The 20,324-nt window shown below is 30.7% G+C and overlaps 1 protein-coding gene and 1 long non-coding RNA gene across 2 annotated transcripts in view; one reads left to right on the top strand and one right to left on the bottom strand.

Moving 5' to 3' along the window:
* The window catches only part of LOC139810811 (uncharacterized), a 168,522-nt gene that overhangs the window by 16,007 nt on the left and 132,191 nt on the right, over window positions 1–20,324 (top strand). The gene's annotated exons all lie outside the window — the stretch shown is intronic.
* LOC139810805 (uncharacterized) overlaps window positions 1,624–20,324 on the bottom strand; it is a 75,277-nt gene continuing 56,576 nt past the window's right edge. The window contains exons 18-20 of the mRNA XM_071774694.1: window positions 2,486–2,611; window positions 2,196–2,343; window positions 1,624–2,044 (exon numbers count right to left, since the gene is read on the bottom strand). Of these exons, the coding sequence (XP_071630795.1) occupies window positions 2,199–2,343; window positions 2,486–2,611 (271 nt within the window). The 3' untranslated portion in view covers window positions 1,624–2,044; window positions 2,196–2,198. The remainder of the gene's footprint in view (window positions 2,045–2,195; window positions 2,344–2,485; window positions 2,612–20,324) is intronic.

Here is a 20,324-nt window from a genome sequence, read left to right as displayed (position 1 = left end):
AAAAACAAAAAAAACGGCCCAATATCTCAAAATTTGCGGAAATTAGAAAACCCACAGGTATTTATACTGTGGAAAAATTAAAACTTCCTTAAAATACAAAAAATATATAAATTTTTATCAAAATGAGAGTAAATAAAAGAATTGTACTACCTTACTTGAATGCCAAAATACAACGCGATACAGAATGAGAAAAAATAATTTAAAAGTGTGCAAATTAGAAACTTGCACATTACTTCCGTGGAAGAATTAACTAACCGATTGTACAAAATAAAAATAAGAAATATCCACAATTAGTAGGGATCATGAGAGCAAGCGTAGCGTAGCAGACAGCGCACTGGGGTGCTAAACCAAAGATCTCAGGTTTGAATCCAGTCCTGGTAGAACCAAAATAAATAAAATTGTATCGCTTGTCTCTCCTCCTCGACGGAGTGGCAGCCCGTCAGGATTATCCCTTGCCTAAAAACCCCCTCTACCTTGCCGTTCGGATCCAGCGTTAAACTGTAGGTCCCATGTGCTTATGTATAACCTACGTGCGCACCATAGGCACATGACTTTGGGGGAAGCCTAAGTCCGATTCAAACTGTTGCGCCATGGGATTGGATAGTAGGGATTATTTTAGTAAAAACATCAATTATTTAATTAATTTGTGTAATAGTATAACAGATATTAGTATAACAGATATTAGTCGCAATAAAGCTTATCACAATCAAAAAAAGTGTGCAAGTAGAAACTTGCACATTGCTTCCTCATAGTTTTTAAGTGTGCAAGTATTAAAACACTATTTCGAAAATATTGCGTTTAAAATTTTACGTGACAGTGACACTTAATAGCGTTTTTTATTGGCAGAACTAGTGCGCACTTACTCGCACTTAGTGCAAAGAAAAACGCTATAATAATAGCTGCATGCTGTGGATAAATTGTTAAATGAAATTATTTTTTATCTTACGCAGCATCGTCGATGCCTGGGCTATAGAATAGGTATTTCTTCTTTTGACGAGCAGCCTTTTCGTTATCCCTTATTTTTTACTCTTTGCGCTTCGTTCGTACGTCTTTCGACGAACTCTGCGCGTAACGTTTCCGGACCTATGTTTATAGAAACTTTTTTCTCCACATTCAATTTCTTATAAGACCCTGTAGTTTTATTGACCTGATCTGCGACACCCCGTATATCAAAATAATTTATAAATTTATTGTTACTATTTGAAAGAAAAACATAATATTAATTATATAGAATAAATGTTAAAAGCAAAGCGAATAATTACTCGTTAAAAACGCTTCTTTATTTTCTTGGTTGTTTGCGATGTCTACGTACGGTTTTTCTTGAATACAGATAATTTCCGACTCTAATGCTATGACACAATGGAATCGAAATCCGTAAGAGAGAGACCATTGATTTTCAAGAACTCGAAACATTTCTGTAAATTCGAATACGGTATGATTAAAAATAAAACATGCGTTATATTAGACGTTTTAATTACGCTAAAATTTAAAATGTTATAGTCGTGTATATTGGTAATGAAGGAAAACAATATTTTTGATGTGTGATTAAAAAGTAGGCAAATTAAATTGTTTAAAATATTGCAGTTAAATTATTAAAAAAAAAGTAAATATTTGAATATTAGATGGGGGATATCATTTTATTTATATTTTATTGATTTATGATATAAGCAAAACGTATAATTACTCATCAAGTGCGACTGTTTCTTTTACTGTTATTTGTTTAAATGAGTGAACAAGCAAACACGGTATTCTTGACTTTGACGTGCTGCGGAAGGATCCACACTATAATCCGCTAAAGTTGAAGTGCTTGGTCGGCATGAAAATGTGATGTGATTAAAAGTAAAAAAGTACGATAATAAAAATGTTCATACTTGTACGTTATATTTGTATGGAAAAATTAATATTTAACTAGTTGGGTATTTCAATAGAATCAATCCGAATGAAGTGCGCTTGTTTCTTCTGTCATTTGTTCAAATGATTGAACGGGCAAACCAGATGGTTCTCCACTTTGATGTTCTGCAGAGCTGAACTTGAAGTGCTCGGCCTGTGTAAAAACGTGATGCGATTAAAAATAAAAAGGAGAGAGTAATTATTTTTAAAATGTCACAGTTGTAAAATATACTTGTGTAGAAAAGTCAATATTTAACTATTTGGATACCATTACATTAGACTATATAAACTAAATGAATAATTACTTATCAAGTTCTCCTGTATTGTCTGCCTTTTTTTTTTAATGATTGAACGGGTAAACCAGATGGTACTTGTTCTTGACTTTGACGCAGAGGAATATATTTTCCTGTAGAAGGATCCATAATATAAGCCGTTGAACTTAAGGTGCTTGGTCTGCATTAAAATACGGTGCAATTAGAAATGGAATTATTTAAATTAATGTTATAAATCACTCTTTTGCAAAAGATTAAATATTTAAATATCAAGATATTATTATATTGTATGATACGAACAAAATATTAATTTATATAATTACCCATCACGTGTCCTTGTTTCTTTTCTCGATTGTTCACATGATTGAAGAGCCAAATTAATTGTTTCCTGACTTTGAAGTTCTGCATTGGGATCCATTACGCGACCCGTTGAACTTGAAGTGTTTGGTCTGCATTGAAAAACGGTACCATTAGAAACGGAATTATTTAAAATATAGATTAACGTTGTAAATTACTCTCTTGTAAAAGAGTAAAAATTCTGCGCGCCGGACTTGAAACACAGTTATCGTTGGAACATTAAAAAATTAATATTGAGCTGCCTAAGATCTAAGCTTAGACCAAAAACGGCATGTATTTTATTCGATTGTGTTTCATAGCGGTCTTGTTTTCTCTTATTAAAAATTTTTTAATGTTTGTTAAAAAAGGTTTTGTTAAAAATTTGTGTAAAATAATCAACATATACATGTGTAGATTTAACATATGCCTGTTATGTTAATTAAACTTAACAAATTTAAAATGTAAAATTATTTAAATAATTTAAAGAATATGTTAAAGTAACATAATTTATTTAATGTGTATGAACGTATTTTTTATTAAATGTGTTAAAATTTACAGAAAAAGAGTGTTGATTTTATCTTACAATCTTAAGATTGTAGATAAAATCATGATAAAATCAACACTCTTTTTCTGTAAATTTTAATTTAATTAATTTCAACGTAAAAGTAATGTTAATTGTACACATAATTAACCTCAAATTACGATCAAAATTACATTTTCTTTCTGTTAAAATATTTTAACATAGTATCGGTGTTACCATTTAACACATCCATATTATGTTAAATTAACACAAAAATGTGAGTGGACCGTTTGGGACATTGTGATTTATGTTATATTTAACAGAGATTTTCCAACAGTGTATTCGCTAAACTTGAAGTGCTTGGTCTGCATAGAAAAGTAGTGTGATTAAAAATAGAAAAAAAGAATAATTATTAAAATACTACAACTGTACGTATTACTTAATGGTATTATGTATTGACGGTAAACCGCCATATGGTGTGAAGTTTTGTAAGTGAGAAAGGAAAGGAGAAAGATAGAGAGAGAGAGATAGAGAGAGAATGTTTTACACCTCGAATTTCTGTAATGCTAATGTCAAACAATTAATGTTTAGACTGAATTTGTGATTAGTGATAAAGATAAGTGAAACACCGATATGATATCGATCAAATTAGGGAGAAACGCTATTTTAACGTAATTGTTCTACTCTAGCTTTAATTAGAGACTACGGTTTCAAGTCCGTTTGTAACGGCATGGCGCGTAGTTTGTTAAGATAAGAAAATGCACATAAATTTACATGAATAATGTTATATTAAGTTACCATTCTGTACTGACTGTGAAATGGCGTATCTCTCTAATTAAACTTGTAATTTTTAAACGTTACATTGACGTTTCTTCTTAATTTGATTGTATATTATATCAGTTCTATTTCACTTAACTATTTATATACGTATTTATATACGTTGCCTGGAAAGGACATTTTTCCTAATATACATATAATTATAATACAGGCTGTCTTAAAATGTGAATATGCGTTTAGACATAAGACGGGTACGGTAATTCAAACGGTCGATAATGATAAAATGTTCTCACGAAAAATTGTGCAATAAGTCAGAATAAATTAAGTTGGTGCTACATATACAATAATAATCTCAAGGATAACAAATAAAACATTAATATTACTATGCTGACATTTGTAGAAATACAACATATATTCAAATATTATAAAGAACCATTGATTGTTGACTAATAGATATTTTTATTAATTCTTAATCATCTATGTAATATGTGGATGGCAGATTTGTGTTCTCTTATATAGATTTTATTAAATAGAGCTATTTAATTTGAATACTTATAAGAACTATGTATAAATAATACATTTTATATCTGCTTCGAATTGCAAACAGGGACAAACGTAATCACGTTTTGCTTATTTGAATCGATGTCTTCGAGAGAGATTTGCTTGTTTCTATATAAACTCTTATTTTTTCATAAGGTAAACACATTCTTTGCTTACATTATAGTATGGATGAAATATATCATATCTTGTAATTAAATAGAGAAATCAAAGTTTATGAAGATCGAGACTTTGTTACTGTTATCATTGTTCCTATATAGGGTTGTAACAGCAGAGGGGTTAAAGTAGATTTGTAATATAATAAAATAAAATAAAAACAAACATAATCATGTAGCAAAACTTTGTATTTTAATCTTGAGAATTTCTTCAAGATAGAGATATTTTTCTCAAATAATTATAATACTTCTGGGGATTTTTTTAGTAATCGCGTTTGTTACGTTTATCCCGCGTTATTTTTTGTCCCTGATCTCCCCTACTAATGTTAAACAAATAAATATCTAATCTAAATTTCTAAACTGTCTATATCTATTTATAATGCATAAAAGAACGTGAAAATAAGCGATTCATGTTTATTTAAATTATATGTGAAATAATTGAAAAATAATAGTTATTACGATTTGAAAGGCACACTTATGATTCAAATTGCAAATAAATATCATATGAATGGCCAGACAAAAACTTTTATTCGCTCAATTGAAGCTCTTTTTGAATGTGTACTTACTCATCTCGACTCTGGGTTATTGTGGAATGGCTTCTTAAATGTTTTCGTAAATTAGAACTTGATAAGAAGGATACTGTTACGCCACAATTATTACATTTTGCCTTATATCCTGGTAACTCTGAGTAATATTGCCTTAACTTGTCAGGGAGTGTGCGAGTGTCATTATCGAGAAATATTCCATGCACATTTAATAAGTGTGCTCTGAACGTTTGTATACGGTATGATGGGTGAGATATCTTAATTTCTTTTTTACAGGTCGTGCACTTTACCAGCGTAGGTTTCAATTCCTCGAAATAATTCCACAATTTGCTCCGTTTTCTTTTCAGTGCCATTATAACCGTCCTGTAATACATATTGTCTGGTATTAAATGTGGTACAGTGATTGCATCAACAAGCGTTTGTAGAATTTTTCACAAAGATCATAAAGAGGCATGATTTACTTATTAGGATGTATGTTTATACGGATATGTAGTTAAAATTTGCATAATTATCGGATCCCGTACAGATCTTCAAACATATTTTTTTTAAAAAAGGTAATAAACGCACCAGGTGTACATGCACATTTATGATCAAGATTGCATATAAATATTATATGGATGCCCCGATAAAAACTTTTATTCACTCAAATTTCTTTAGCTACTGATTGTTTTGTCATTACATTTATTTTATGATCTTTAGTATTTTAATAATTTTTTGATTGTGTACTTACTCATCTCGACTCTGGATTGTTGTGGAATGTTTCCTTCTTAAATGTTCTCGTAAATTTTCCATGTTTGATAAGAAAGACAATGTTTCGTCACAATCTTTACATTTTGCCTTATATCTCGGTAACTCCGAGTAATATTGTTTGAAGTCGTCAGGTAGTGTGCGAGTGTCATTATCGAGAAATATTCCATGCACATTTAATAAGTGTGCTCTGAACGTTTGTATACGGTATGATGGGTGAGATATCTTAATTTCTTTTTTACAGGTCGTGCACTTTACCAGCGTAGGTTTCAATTCCTCGAAATAATTCCACAACTTGTTCCGTTTTCTTTTCAGTGCCATTATAACCGTCCTGTAATACATATTGTCTGGTATTAAATGTGGTACAGTGATTGCATCAACAAGCGTTTGTAGAATTTTTCACAAAAATCGTAAAGAGGCATGGTTTACTTATTAGGATGTATGTTTATACGGATTTATAGTTAAAATTTGCATAATTATATCGGATCCCGTACAGATCTTCAAACATATTTTTTTTTAAAAAAGGTAATAAACGCACCAGGTGTGTACATGCACATTTATGATCAAGATTGCATATAAATATTATATGGATGCCCCGATAAAAACTTTTATTCACTCAAATTTCTTTAGCTACTGATTGTTTTGTCATTACATTTATTTTATAATTTTTGGTATTTTAATAATTTTTTGATTGTGTACTTACTCATCTGGACTCTGGATACTTGTGGAATGTCTTCTTAAATGTTTTCGTAAACTTCCAACATTTGTTAAGAAGGATAATGTTTCGCCGCAATTGTTGCATTTTGCCTTATATTCCGGTAACTCCGAGTAATATTGCCTTAAGTCGTCAGGTAATGTGAGAGTGTCATTATCGAGAAATATTCCATGTCTACTTAAGTGCAGTCTCATTAACTTTGTGTAGTATGTTGGGTGAGATACTTTCATTTCTTTTTTACAGGTCGTACACTTAATTTGCAAAGGTTTCAATTCCTCGAAATAATTCCACAAATTGCTGCGTTTTTTTGTCGGTGTCGTCCTGTAATACATATTGTCTGGTATTAAATGTGGTACAGTGATTGCTTCAACAAGCGTTTATAGAATTTCTCACAAGGGTCATAAAGAGGCATGGTTTACTTATTAGGATGTAAGTTTATACGGCTATATAGTTAAAATTTGCATAATTATCAGATCGCATACAGATCTTCAAACATATTTTTAAAAAAAGGTAAAAAACGCACCTGGTGCACAATTATTGCACATTTATAATCAAAATTGCATATAAATATTATATGGATGTCCCGATAAAAACTTTTATTCACTCAAATTTCTTTAGTTACTGATTGTTTTATTATTACATTTATTTTATGATCTTTAGTATTTTAATAATTTTTTGATTGTGTACTTACTCATCTCGACTCTGGATTGTTGTGGAATGTCTACTTCTTAAATGTTTTCGTAAATTTTCCATGTTTGATAAAAAAGACAATGTTTCGTCACAATCTTTACATTTTGCCTTATATCTCGGTAACTCCGAGTAATATTGTTTGAAGTCGTCAGGTAGTGTGTAAGTGTCATTATCGAGAAATATGTTATGTCTGAATAAGTGTACTCTAAATATTCTTGTGCGGGCTGTTGGATGAGATATCTTAATTTCTTTTTTACAGGTCCTGCACTTTGCCAGCGATGGCTTCAAATTTTTGAAATAATACCGAAATTTGCTGCGTTTTTTTTTTGGTACCATTATAACCGTCCTGTAATACAGATCTCTGATACTAAATTCTGTTACAGTGAGCGTCTTAAAAAGCGCTTATAGAATTTTTCACAAAGGTCAAGAAAAGGTATGGTTTTTTTTATTAGAGTAAATGTTTATAAGGATATATATTTTAAATTTTTCTAATTACCAGATCACTTACAGATCTACAAAAGTTACATTTTTCTAAAAAGGGAAAATAACGCCAATAACCAAATGTACGTGCTCTATACAAAATCATTATTCACAAAAATTTTTTAATAATTATATTTGAAGTTATAATTTTATTTGTATTTTTAACTATAAAAACAATGATGTCAGAATTTTTGCGTCAAGCATATATGATAAATCAGTAATATCTGATTTCTTTAAAATATTTACAATGATACTCGAAAGTTTGCATCAAGTAAATAAGAAGTAAAATTATAGAAAGTATAAATTAGTAGTAACATCTAATTTCCTTAATGATGTTTTTTTATTACAGTTGTTGTGTACGTGTTCCTCTTTAGATCTTTATTATATTTGCTGTGTACGTGTTGTTTTTTAGAACACGTACACAACAAGTATAATAAAGAAACATCATTTAAAAAATCAGATGTTACTAATTTATCTTATTCACTTGATGGAAACTTTCGGGTATAATTGTTTTTGTAGCAAGAAACACAAATGAAATTATATGACCAATTTAGGTCAAAATTGTTTTCAATAAAAATTTTGTATGTAGAACGTACACTTTATTGTTGCGCATTTTATTAACTTTCTTTGAAAAAGAAATATTTTGTACGGACATCACTCTTTTTTTACAAGTAGGGGAAGGTGCTGTATTTTGGTTACAGCTGTACGTTGGAACACTGTCATAATCGAATAGTGTTCAGATCTGGCGATAGTTTATAGTACTAATTGTTGAGTTATTTGATAATCTCTTTAAATCTGTAGTTTTGTGTCGTTGCAATTATTTACACGTAAGTTATATCGACTTTTTTGTATTTTATGACGCGTAAAGTAAATTTATTGAGATTTGTACTGTAATTCTTGTAATTTTTTTATAATAAAGATATATAGTTATCAGCCAAGGCCAGTAAGAATATGTCAAATATGTAGAATAATGTAGTAAATTATTTATAACCTCATTTATAACCTATAAGCTGTTAACTAATTTTTTATTAGAAATTGATTTCTATGTATCTTAATTGGAACATGACGGATGATGTACCTTGGAACGTTATTTTAAAAGTATATTAGCTGATTGTTATCTTTATATAATTTTTAGTTATTTGTGTAACTACAATTTTTTCCATTTTTACTGAGAGCTAGAGTAATTGGAAGCTATTTGTTTGTATTATAGTTACCATCCCACGTAAGTAAACGTGGAATAAGAAGACCAAGACCGGATGCTAGAGCTCTGATGATATTTGTTGTAAATGCAGTTTTAGAAACTGAAACGACGAAAGTATCTCACTGAGAGAGAGAGAAGCAACAAAAATATATAATGTATTTTATTGACAAATAACAATATAATTTCGCTCGACAAAGCAACAGCTAAGTAATTTAAAACGGTCAAATTTCGAGCAATTAACAGATGTTAAAAATATATTTAAAAATTTCAATAAAGGTATAAGTAGTCAGTCGCGTATGAGCACTTTGCATTCGAGCACTGTAAACGCTCCAATAAAGTATTGTCCATTTTGCATATATCACGCCGCGAATTTATTCATCCCACTCGCAATCTTTACAAATATTTTATTAATAAGAATACTTTATTAGAGAGAAAAATAAAAGCAGTTAAAAAAACACGCAAGGTTACTTATGAAATTTATGAACGGTTGTTTTTATTTATGACGATAATGATTTATCTCGTTAGATTTGATTGTCATTTTCAGTTTAATATAATTGACCATGTAACTAAATTTAATAAAATATTATATTTCTTTGAAAAAATTTCCGTTTTTTTTAATTAAAATTTTTGTATAGAGGTACAAAAGGGAGTGTTCCAAGATACATCAAGCTGCTGTACCGTGAAATAAAATTTCCATAAGAAATTGCTGTATTCTCTTACAGGATGTTAATAAAAATTTCGGTTTTTTTTGTACTAAAATATATATATGTACTTTAATAATATATATTTTTAAAAATTTTTAAATTAAAACTGTGACTCAGAAAACTCAAAAACTTAAAAGTGTTCTGAGGTACAGCATCTTCCCCTACATGGGAACCATAAAAATACAAAATCTTTGTTATATAAATTTGAAAATGAAATAAACGTGGACAATACAGAAGCAAAGGTATTGTTCTGCAGTATTTTAACGTGCAGAAGGATTCGTATCAAAACCTATTGTAATTGAAGTGCTTGGTCTGCATTGAAATACGGTGCAATTAGAAATCGAATTATTTAAAATATTAACGTTGTTAATTAATTTTTTGCAAAAATGTTAAATATCAAGATATTATTATATTGTATGATATAAGCAAAAGAAATAATTACTCATCAAGTGTGTCTGTCTTTTCTGTCGTTTCTTGAAATGATTGAATGGGCAAACCAGATGTATCTTGATTTTGACGTTCTGTAGAAGGATCCATAACACAACACGTCGAAGTTGAAGTGCTTAAAAAATAAGAGAAAGAGATAGGGAGAGAACGTTTTATACCTCAAATTTCTGTAATGCTAATGTCAAACAATTAATGTCCAGACTGATTTTGTTATTAATAGATAAGTGGAACAAGACCGATATGATATACAATCAAGTTAGAGAGAAATGCTGTTTTATCATAAAGTTTAGGGACTGAAACAGCCCTCGAATTTCTGCAATACTAATGTCAAACAAATAAATATCTAATCTAAATTTCTGAATTGTCTTTATCTATGATGGATAAAAGAAAGTGAAAATAAGCGATACAAATTTATTTAAATTAAATGCGAAATAATGGAAAAATTATTATTATCACATTTTGAGAGGCGCATTTATGATCAAAATTGCTAATGAATATTATATGGATCTCTTGACAAAAACTTTTATTCGCTCAATATTTTTTAGTTTTACTGATTGTTTTATCATTACATTTATTTCATAATTTTAGTATTTTAATAATTTTTTGATTGTGTACTTACTCATCTCGACTCAGGATTCTTGTGGAATGTCTTCTTAAATGTACTCGTAAATTTTCAATATTTGTTAAGAAAGACACTGCTTTGCCACAATTATTACATTTTGCCTTATATCCCGGTAATTCTGAGTAACATTGCCTTAAGTCATCAGGTAGTGTACGAATTTCATCATCGAGAGATAATCCATGTTTTTTTAATAAGTGTGCTCTAAATATTCTTGTGCAGTCTGTTAGATGAGAAGATACCTTAATTTCTTTTTTACAGGTCGTGCACTTCACCAGCGAATGATTTAACTTCTTGAAATAATTCCACAACTTGCTACGTTTTCTTGTCGGTGCCATTATAACCGTTCTGTAATACAGATTAATCGTCTGATACTGAATGCGATACAGTGATCGCCTCAATATGCATTTCCAGAATTTCTCACAAAGCTCAAAAAGAAGCATGGTCTATTTATTGGATTGTATGTTTATATGGATATATAGTTTAAATTTGCCTATAATTACCAGATCGCGTATAGATTTCCAAACTTATCTTTTTTAAAAAAAAAAGGTAAAAAACGCGCAAAGTGTACGTGCTCTATACAAACTCATTATTGAAAAAAATTTTTAATTAATATTTAATGTTATAATTTTATTTATATTTTTTACTATAAAAACAATAATATCATAATTTTTGTGTCAAGTCAATATGATAAATCACAAACATCTGATGTTTTTTTAAAATATTTGCAATAATATCCAAAAGTTTGCATCAAGTGAATAGATTAAATTAGTAGTAACATCTGATTTTCTTAATAATATTTTGTTATTATAGTTGTTGTGTACGTGTTCTTTTTTAAAACACGTACACAACTAATATGTATAACAAAGAAACATCATTTAAAAAATTAGATGTTACTAATTTATCTTATTTACTTGATGCAAACTTTCAGGTATAATTGTTTTTGTAACAAGAAACACAAATAAGATTATATGACAAAATTAGATTAAAATTTTTTTCAATAATGAGTTTGTATAGAGCACATATACCAAGCGAATTTTATTAACTTTTTTTAAAAAAGGTGTGTTTTGTACGGATATCGCTCCTTTTTTACAATTACATGGGAATAATGAAAATATAAAACCTTTGATATATAAATTTGCAAATAAAGAAACGTCGACAATACAGACGCAAAGGTATTGCTCTGCAGTATTTTAACGTTCTGCAGAAGGATTCATATCATAACTCGTTGAACTTAATTGAAATACTTGGTTTGCATCGAAATGTGTTGCAATTAGAAATATAACTATCTAAAATATTGACCTTATAAGTTATTCTTTTGCAAAAGAGTAAATATTTAAATATCAATATATCATTATATTGTATGATATAAGCAAAACGAATAATTATTTATTAAGGGGTTACGCTACCCCTGAGGTTTGAAAATATCGACTTTTTTGCTTAAATCGTTAGATTATAGTCATAGAATTAGAAATATGATACAAATGGTTTTAGAGCAAAATCTCAACGTTATTATGCTGTTAGAGCTGGTTTAGTAAAGCATTTCGCCACGCCGCCAAGTAGTTCCGTAAATATATAGGACTATTTTTCTATCAAACATAAGTTCTAATCGAAAAATATAGATGTCAAAATATGTACTGCATACAATTTGTACAAGCATACAGCTCTACCAGCGTCGGTTTCAGTGTTTCCACGACGTCATTAGTATATATCTGAAAAACTTTAAATGCGTTTTTCTCAAAACAGCATTTTTTAAATCGGTGTACAACATAACTCTTAAAGTTTTCATCCGATTTACTTAAAATTTTAATAGAATATTCTTTAATACATTCTGCTTGGAACTACGTAGGATTTTTGCAAAATATTGACTATTTTTTTTGTTATTAACATTTTTAGATGCACATTTAGGGAAAAAAAATGCTATTTTTCGTAAAAATAGACGTCATTTTGAAAATAATCAATACTTTGAAAAATTCCTACGTAGTTCGATAGTTTTTTGCATGTAAATAATGAAGATTTCTTTTTATTTGCTCTAGGATAAACCGTGTGAGGGAAATGTTGTACACCGTTTTGCATCCGCAAAAAAAAAAAAATGATTTGGCAATTGGGCCAGGGCACCGGTATTTTGCACATAAAGAGTACAAAAAAAAAAAATATTTTTGTACTTTTCAATACATGTCTAAGTCAACAAAGTCCTCTAAACCGATTTTTTATAAAGCAATTTATTTACTCGTAATAAATAATTAAAAATAATGCGAAAGTTTTTTCCGCCAGTGAATATAAAATAGAATCACAAACTTCAATTGACTATAACTGGCATATTTATTCATAAAAAATCACAACGTTTCGGTCCAAATTCGGACCCTCTTCAGGTGAACTCTTACACAAGCATTCGACAGGCAATTCGTGACAATGTTCCCGCAAGTCAGAAACTGAAGACTAAGCAGAAAAAGAATTTTGTTTTTGCATCGCGATCGCTTAAATATTATAAATAACAAAGGAATTATAAAAGTAAAAAACACAAGTGACTTACATGCTTTATGCGTTGTCAGCAAATTATAATAATGTCAGTGTTGGTAAAATATATTGTAAAAAAGAAAAAAATAAGACGTCAAATTAGTATAAAATTAAATGTGTATATAGAGCGTGTTAGGAAGCACGTCCGTATATCACGACTGCGGAGAACACAATGCGTAAGGACATAAATTATTTAAAACACGTGAAGGTTACATGCCTATTATTTTGTCATAAATTGTTGTTAAATTATCGGTGTCCTTCTGTAGGTTTATTGCCTGTGTGTGTTTTTTGATGAAAAACATCTCCGCAATCTCTCTTTTCTTAACGTTTTGCTCTCTATGTAGTATTCTCGTTCCCGCCCAATCAAACTCGTGATTAAATTCAATCCGATGTTTGCTTATTACAGAATGATTACTGACGTGCTTCCTAATATTGGTTTTATGTTTTTTAATTCGAGTTTCGAGGTCTTTTCGTTTGTCCTATATAAGTAGCATTACAGTCTAGGCAGTCAATTTTATAAACCAATTCGATTTATTTCATGTAATCCAGTCTATCCTTACCCTTTTTAACAATGTTATTGAGTTTTTTGTAACTGTTGTTGCTAAGAATTTCCTTAACAATATCAATATTGCTACTGTGAAACCTTTGATCAGATAATAAAATCGCGCGATCCACAAGACCTGTTATTACGTTTTTTTAAAATAGTTTTCCGGGTAATTGGATAAGTAATTGATATAACGACCAGAAAAGGTTGGCTTCCGATACCAATTTGTAATAAGTATATCACCATTTTTTATGACAGTTGTGTCCAGAAAATTAATAGCGTTGTTATCCTCAATTTCACAAGTAAACTTTAACCTTGGATGATAATTATTAAACGTATTAAGTACCTCATCTATCTTCGATCTAGAAATTATCGCGAATACATCATCCACATATCGTAAAAACAAGGAAAACTTGAATTTCAAGATGCTCAGACAAAGAACCTCAAGGTCCTCCATTACCATATCTGCGAGAATGGGGGATAGTGGAGAACCCATAGGATTGCCAAAGATCTGTTCATATACCCGTCCGTTAAACACAAAACTAGTGGAGCTCAAAATTAATTCTATGGCATATAGAAATTGCGTGAGGCTAAATGCCGTAAATTGTGAAATGTAACACTATCTCTTTTCGATTGCTTGTAATACTAATTCCTTTGGAATGTTAGTAAACAATGCAGTGACGTCCAGCGAGACTAACACTTCATCCGGTAAAATTTTTAAGTTTTTAAGTTTTTAAGTTTTTTTATGAATAAATATGCCAGTTATAGTCAATTGAAGTTTGTGATTCTAAATAGTTCAAGTTAGGTATGATTTTAGAGTCTCAGGGGTGGCGCAACCCTTTAAGTGCGCCTGTTCTTTCTGTTTCTTTAAGTAATTGAATGGACAAACCAGATGTATTTTGACTTTGACGTTACTAAGGTTGAAGAAAAAATAGTTTACTGAATTGTGTTTTTTTTATTTTCACGATATTTCATTGGAAATTCGGTTTACCTCTTTGTTTATTGTTTATTATAAATATGTCACTATTCTTTTAAGTAGTTTGATACGTATTTAGAGATTAGGTTATTTTATAACCATGAATATTTGACCAATTGTGGCAAAAATATAAGACGGGACAAAAGTAACAGTGTTACTTTTGTTACATGAGTGCCCTGATAAAAACTTTTATTTGCTCAATTTTTTTAGCGATTGTATTGATTGTATTATCATTATATTTATTTTGTAACCTTTAGTAATAGTATTTTAATAATTTTTTGAATGTGTACTTACTCATCTCGACTTTGGATTCTTGTGGAATGTCTTCTTAAATGTTTTCGTAAATGTTCCATACTTGATAAGAAAGACAATGTTCTGTCACAATCTTTACATTTTGCCTTATATCCCGATAACTCCGAGTAATATTGCCTCAAGTCGTCAGGTAGTGTGAAAGTGTCATTATTAAGAAATATTCCATGTTTAATTGATAAGTGTGCTCTAAATATTGACACAAGACTTGATCGATGAGGTATCTGAATTTCTTTTTTACAGGTGGTGCACTTTACTAGCGAAGGTTTTAATTCCTCAAAATAATTCCACAACTTGCTGTGTCTTTTTCTCAATGCCATTAATTGTCCTGTAATACAGATTGTCCGATATTAAATGTGGTACGGCGATTGCATCAACAAGCGTTTGTAAAATTTCTCACAAAGGTCATACAGAGACATGGTTTAATTTATTAGAATTTATGTTTATACCGCGGATATATATATATAAATAAGTCACGTCTGTCTGTCTGTCTGTCTGTCTGTCTGTCTGTATGTACGCAAACTACTCATTCGTTAGTGGACCAAATTTTTACCAAAAGTATATGAAACAGGGGTAGAATTTCCCGGGGATGAAAATGTCGCGGCCAATTTTTTGCTACCGATTTTCTAGAAACCGATTTTTCTAATTTTTTGGGAAATAATTGACCGAATTTAAAAGAATTATATATGAAACAGGGGTAGAATTTTCCGGGGAATGCTATAAAGTGTATAATTTTTCGTTACCGATCTTTTTGGAAGCCGATCTTTGGAACGTCTGTCTGTCTGTCTGTTTGTCTGTACGCGAACTACTCATTCGTTAGTGGACCAAATTTTTACCAAAAGTATATGAAATAGGGGTAGAATTTTCCGGGGATAAAAATGACGCGGCTTTTTTTTTGTTACCGATCTTTTTGGAAATTGGTTCCGAAATTTTTTCAAATTTTACGAGAATTAATTGACCAAATCTTAAAAACGTGTATATGAAGTAAGGGTAGAATGTCCCAGAGAGTGCCATAAAGTGTACACGTTTTCGTTACCAATCTTTTTGGAAACCGGACTCATTTGTTAGTGGACCAAATTTTTACCAAAAGTATATGAAATAGGGGTAGAATTTTCCGGGAATGCAATAATGTGGTTAATTTTTCGTTACCGATCTTTTTAGAAACCGGTTCCAAAATTTTTTTAAATTTTACGAGAATTAATTGACCAAATCTCAAAGGCGTGTATATAAAGTAAGGGTAGAATATGTCCCAGAGAGTGCCATAAAGTGTACACGTTTTCGTTACCGATCTTTTTGGAAACAGGTTACAAAATTTTACCAACTTTTCGGGAATTAATTGACCGAATCTCAAAGACGTGTATATGCTGATTTTTTTGAAACCGCGAGTTTAATTTTTTATTAATGTACTGATTTTCTTGAAACGTTTCCGATTTTTGTTTAAAAAAATCTGCGTGATTTTAAAAAAAAATGTACATTAGAAGACGGTCAGGATGATCTATTGCTAAGAGCAGCACTAAATTATGAAATGGAAGAAGCTGCAAAGGCAAAAAAAAATAAATCTTTTTTTTATAATTTTTGGGAATTAAATCGTTCATAGGTCAATTAGTTTTAAATGAAATATGTTGTATGTAGAATTTGTTACCGATTTTCTAGAAACCGGTTTTTCCAATTTTTCGGGAAATAATTGACCAAATTTCAAAGAGTTATATATGAAACAGGGGTAGAATTTTCCGGGGAGTGCTATAAAGTGTATAATTTTTTGTTACCGATCTTTTTGGAAGCCGATATAAAAAATTTTTTAAATTTTTTGGGAATTAACCAGTTACTTCAATTCGTGACTGTCGCGAGCGCGTAAGACCGGTTTTTGGAAACCACGAAATTTTTCCACGTTCTCGAAAAATAACAAGTAGTTTGCGTCAGACAGACAGACATACAGACGTCAGGTACTTATATATATAGATAGGGGTTAGAAAAAACTAAAGAATGTAATAGAATTAGAAAACGTGCTAATAGTAAAGTGGTTTACACGTTCTGTAAAAAAAAATATACGTGATTGCACCAATTTCCGCAAACTTTGAGATATCAAGCTGAATTTTTTTATGGATAATTTTTTTAATGGATAATTTTTATGGATAATTTTTTGTTACCACGTTTTAGAAACCGGTTTGGAAATTATTAAAATTTTGAGAAATAATAAGTATTACGTGACCGATTTTTTTGAAACCAATGCTAAAATTTTTTAAATTTTTGGAGGATAAGTTTAATTTTTTATTAATGGATCAATTTTCTTGAAACCGGTGCCAAAATTTTTCTAATTTTTTGTTGATGATTTTGATGAAATTGGTACCAAAAGATTACTAATTTTATGGAGATGGCTACTATGGGATTAAAAATTGGGTTTTATGGGGTTCTATTGGTGCTCCTACGTAATGAGTGAGTTTGGGGAAAGGGGAATAGATTTTGAGCCCGCGCGAAGCGCGGGCGAAAAATCTAGTATATATATATATATGTAGGTCCGGAAGTATGTTCCGGGACTTTTATTTTTTTACATCGGTATATTCCAGGACATTTGGCAGTTTCCAGGACTGTCCTGGAAAAAATTCATGTCCTACGGCACGTTTCGGGACAATTTTTTGAATCTGATTACATATATATGCGTTATATTCCAGGACTGTACATTTCAAAAAACGTAAACAGTCCCGGAACATATCTCTAGACCTACATATATATATATATATATATATATTTAAAATTTATATATATAATTATCAGATCGCGTACAGATCTCCAAACATATCTTTTTCGAATAAAGGTAAAAAGCGCACCAAGGTACGTGCACATTTATTATTAAAATTGCAAATAAATATTATATGGATGATAAAAACATTTTTATTCGCACAGTTTTCTTTAGCTATTGATTGATTTATCAATAGATTTTTATATAGTCTTTACTATTTTAATATTGTTTTAAATGTGTACTTACTTATTTCGACTTCTTGCGGAATGTCTTCTTAAATGTTGTCGTTAATTTCCAGTACCTAGTAAGAAAGACACTGCTTTACCACAATTATTACATTTTTTGTTTTATATTTCGGTAACTCGAACTCGAGCACGTACACTACGCGCGTTTTTTTTTACCTTTTTTGAAATTGGTATGTATTCTCTAGAGAAAAAGTATATATAGGTAGGTATACATCAGAAGGTACACACAATTTATATATGTGTATAAAGAGTTTCTATATCCGAATATGTGTATCCTATTCCATGGCCTGTGTATTTAAATATTCATGACCAATATACCTCTTAATAAGTAAACAGAGATTCAAGTGAGATAAGTGTATTCGATTTGTATATCCGGACATCTGTATACAGAGTTCAATATTCAAAATGGTTTGGCAGTTGTTTATACACTTCTAGTATATAAGAATAATAGCGAGGATGGAGACCAACGTCATATTATTTTTTGGAAATTGGTATATGCTGAGTTTTGTGTTAGTCATTATATTTGCAATGTAAGTTTTTATGAAACCTACCAAAGTTGTTCGTATTTATTTATCACTTTAATTTAAAAATTTATTCTATGGAACAACGTACATTGAGTACTTCAATACGCATTCGCATTTTGTATAAATGTTGTTTTTAGCCAACCTATCTGCTTGGCATTTTCAAATAAAAGTTATCCTTATTTCCCACAAGCATTAACCTTTTCGCTCCTAATGTTGCTGTAGCCGGCATCCATGTGACGTTCGTAAATACTAGCGCCGGCTATAGCCGGCATTGTATTGGTACTAACTTTGCTAGTAGCGTATTAAATACAAAGTTTCAAATAATAATAAAATATAATTTTAAAATATAATTTTGTACTTTTATGTAAATCTCGTTTTACTTTTATGATGAAAAATTATATATCCTTATGCAACGAAATAAAAAACAGTGGAGTCATAGCACTTCTTCGCTCCAAGGCGAACGCTGGCGGCCTATGCTGCCTTACCTCATAATCGCTATTCGGCCAACGCCACCATAGCAAAAAGGTTAAAAATACTTTGAAATAAAGTGTCGCACAGATGTGTGTCAAAATTAAAACTCCTGGACCCGTGTGTAGTTTGATTTTGAATATGGTCGCAATTATCAGCTTTTTGATTTTGCCACGAATTCTTGTTAGTGATTTTTTTGCTTTAAAATTTTAATTGTACATAAAATTGAATATACGAATAAAAACTCAATATGCATAGGCAGACAAGTGAATATCCAGTATACACATATGATTACCGTCTTAAGTTTCAGCGTGTAAATATTGTTTACACCGAGCATTTGATACGCATACCAAGTATTATATTAGGACTAAATCCGTTGGTACGATCGATGTAAATGACGGAGTATCAGAATGGTACGATACTCGAGAACAGCCTGTATCAGACTAAGTTGATACGCGTATCAAATAAATTCCTATTGTGCTGTCTGATTGGCTTGATACATATATACAAGTTGAAACCATTGTATACGTAATCGAAATTGAAAAACGTCTTGAAGGAATCACTAATATGATTTAACACGATCGATGTAAACAGAAACGTATCTAACGCTTAGTCCGCACCAGCTTGATACCCGTATCAAGAGTTTCTACGGTGTAAACTATGCCACAGAACTATATACAACACTGGAGTGTGAACTCCCATGCTAGCGTCCGGGTCACGAGAAGATAAAGACGGATTGCTTTGCGACCGTCCTCCCTCTGTTTAGCAGACATTTGATTGGTCAGTGGTATTTAATTGTTGTCGTAAAGTACAGCAGGGGTGCATTTAAATTACGCCTAGGCACACCTAGGTAACTCTAACACAGAACTGCGTTCAGAAATTTAACCTAGATAACTCTAAGCTATAGTTATACGTACACTAAAGCATTAGAGTTACCTAAGTGCGCCTAAACGTAATTCTTTAACGCACCCTAGTATAAGTACATAGAGTAGTGACACTGAGCGTCGGCACCTTTGATGTAGTGGGTCTCAAGTCACGGACTCGCCGCCATCTTCTGGGCTGTACGAACGCTTAGAAGAGAAAGAGAGAGAAATATTTTTCTCTTTGTCATACGTACAGGCCGCCATATTCTTGGTAGAATAAAATGTATTACCACCAAAAAAGTTCAGTCTCTCTACTGTATACTTATACTGCGACTCTGAGGAGCTGCGCACAATAAAAGGAATAGGGAAAACAGCTCAATATTAATATAAATTTATTAACATATGTAATTCATTAACACAGAGTAGACGAACAGAGAAATAGTGTTAAGGAACAGTAATAAAATTTTATTCTATATTCTGCATGC

The sequence above is a fragment of the Temnothorax longispinosus genome, chromosome 3, assembly GCF_030848805.1.
Source record: "Temnothorax longispinosus isolate EJ_2023e chromosome 3, Tlon_JGU_v1, whole genome shotgun sequence".
Classification (NCBI taxonomy): domain Eukaryota; kingdom Metazoa; phylum Arthropoda; class Insecta; order Hymenoptera; family Formicidae; genus Temnothorax; species Temnothorax longispinosus.
Note: the sequence above shows the minus strand (reverse complement) of the source record. Positions and strands in the feature narration are given on the sequence as shown.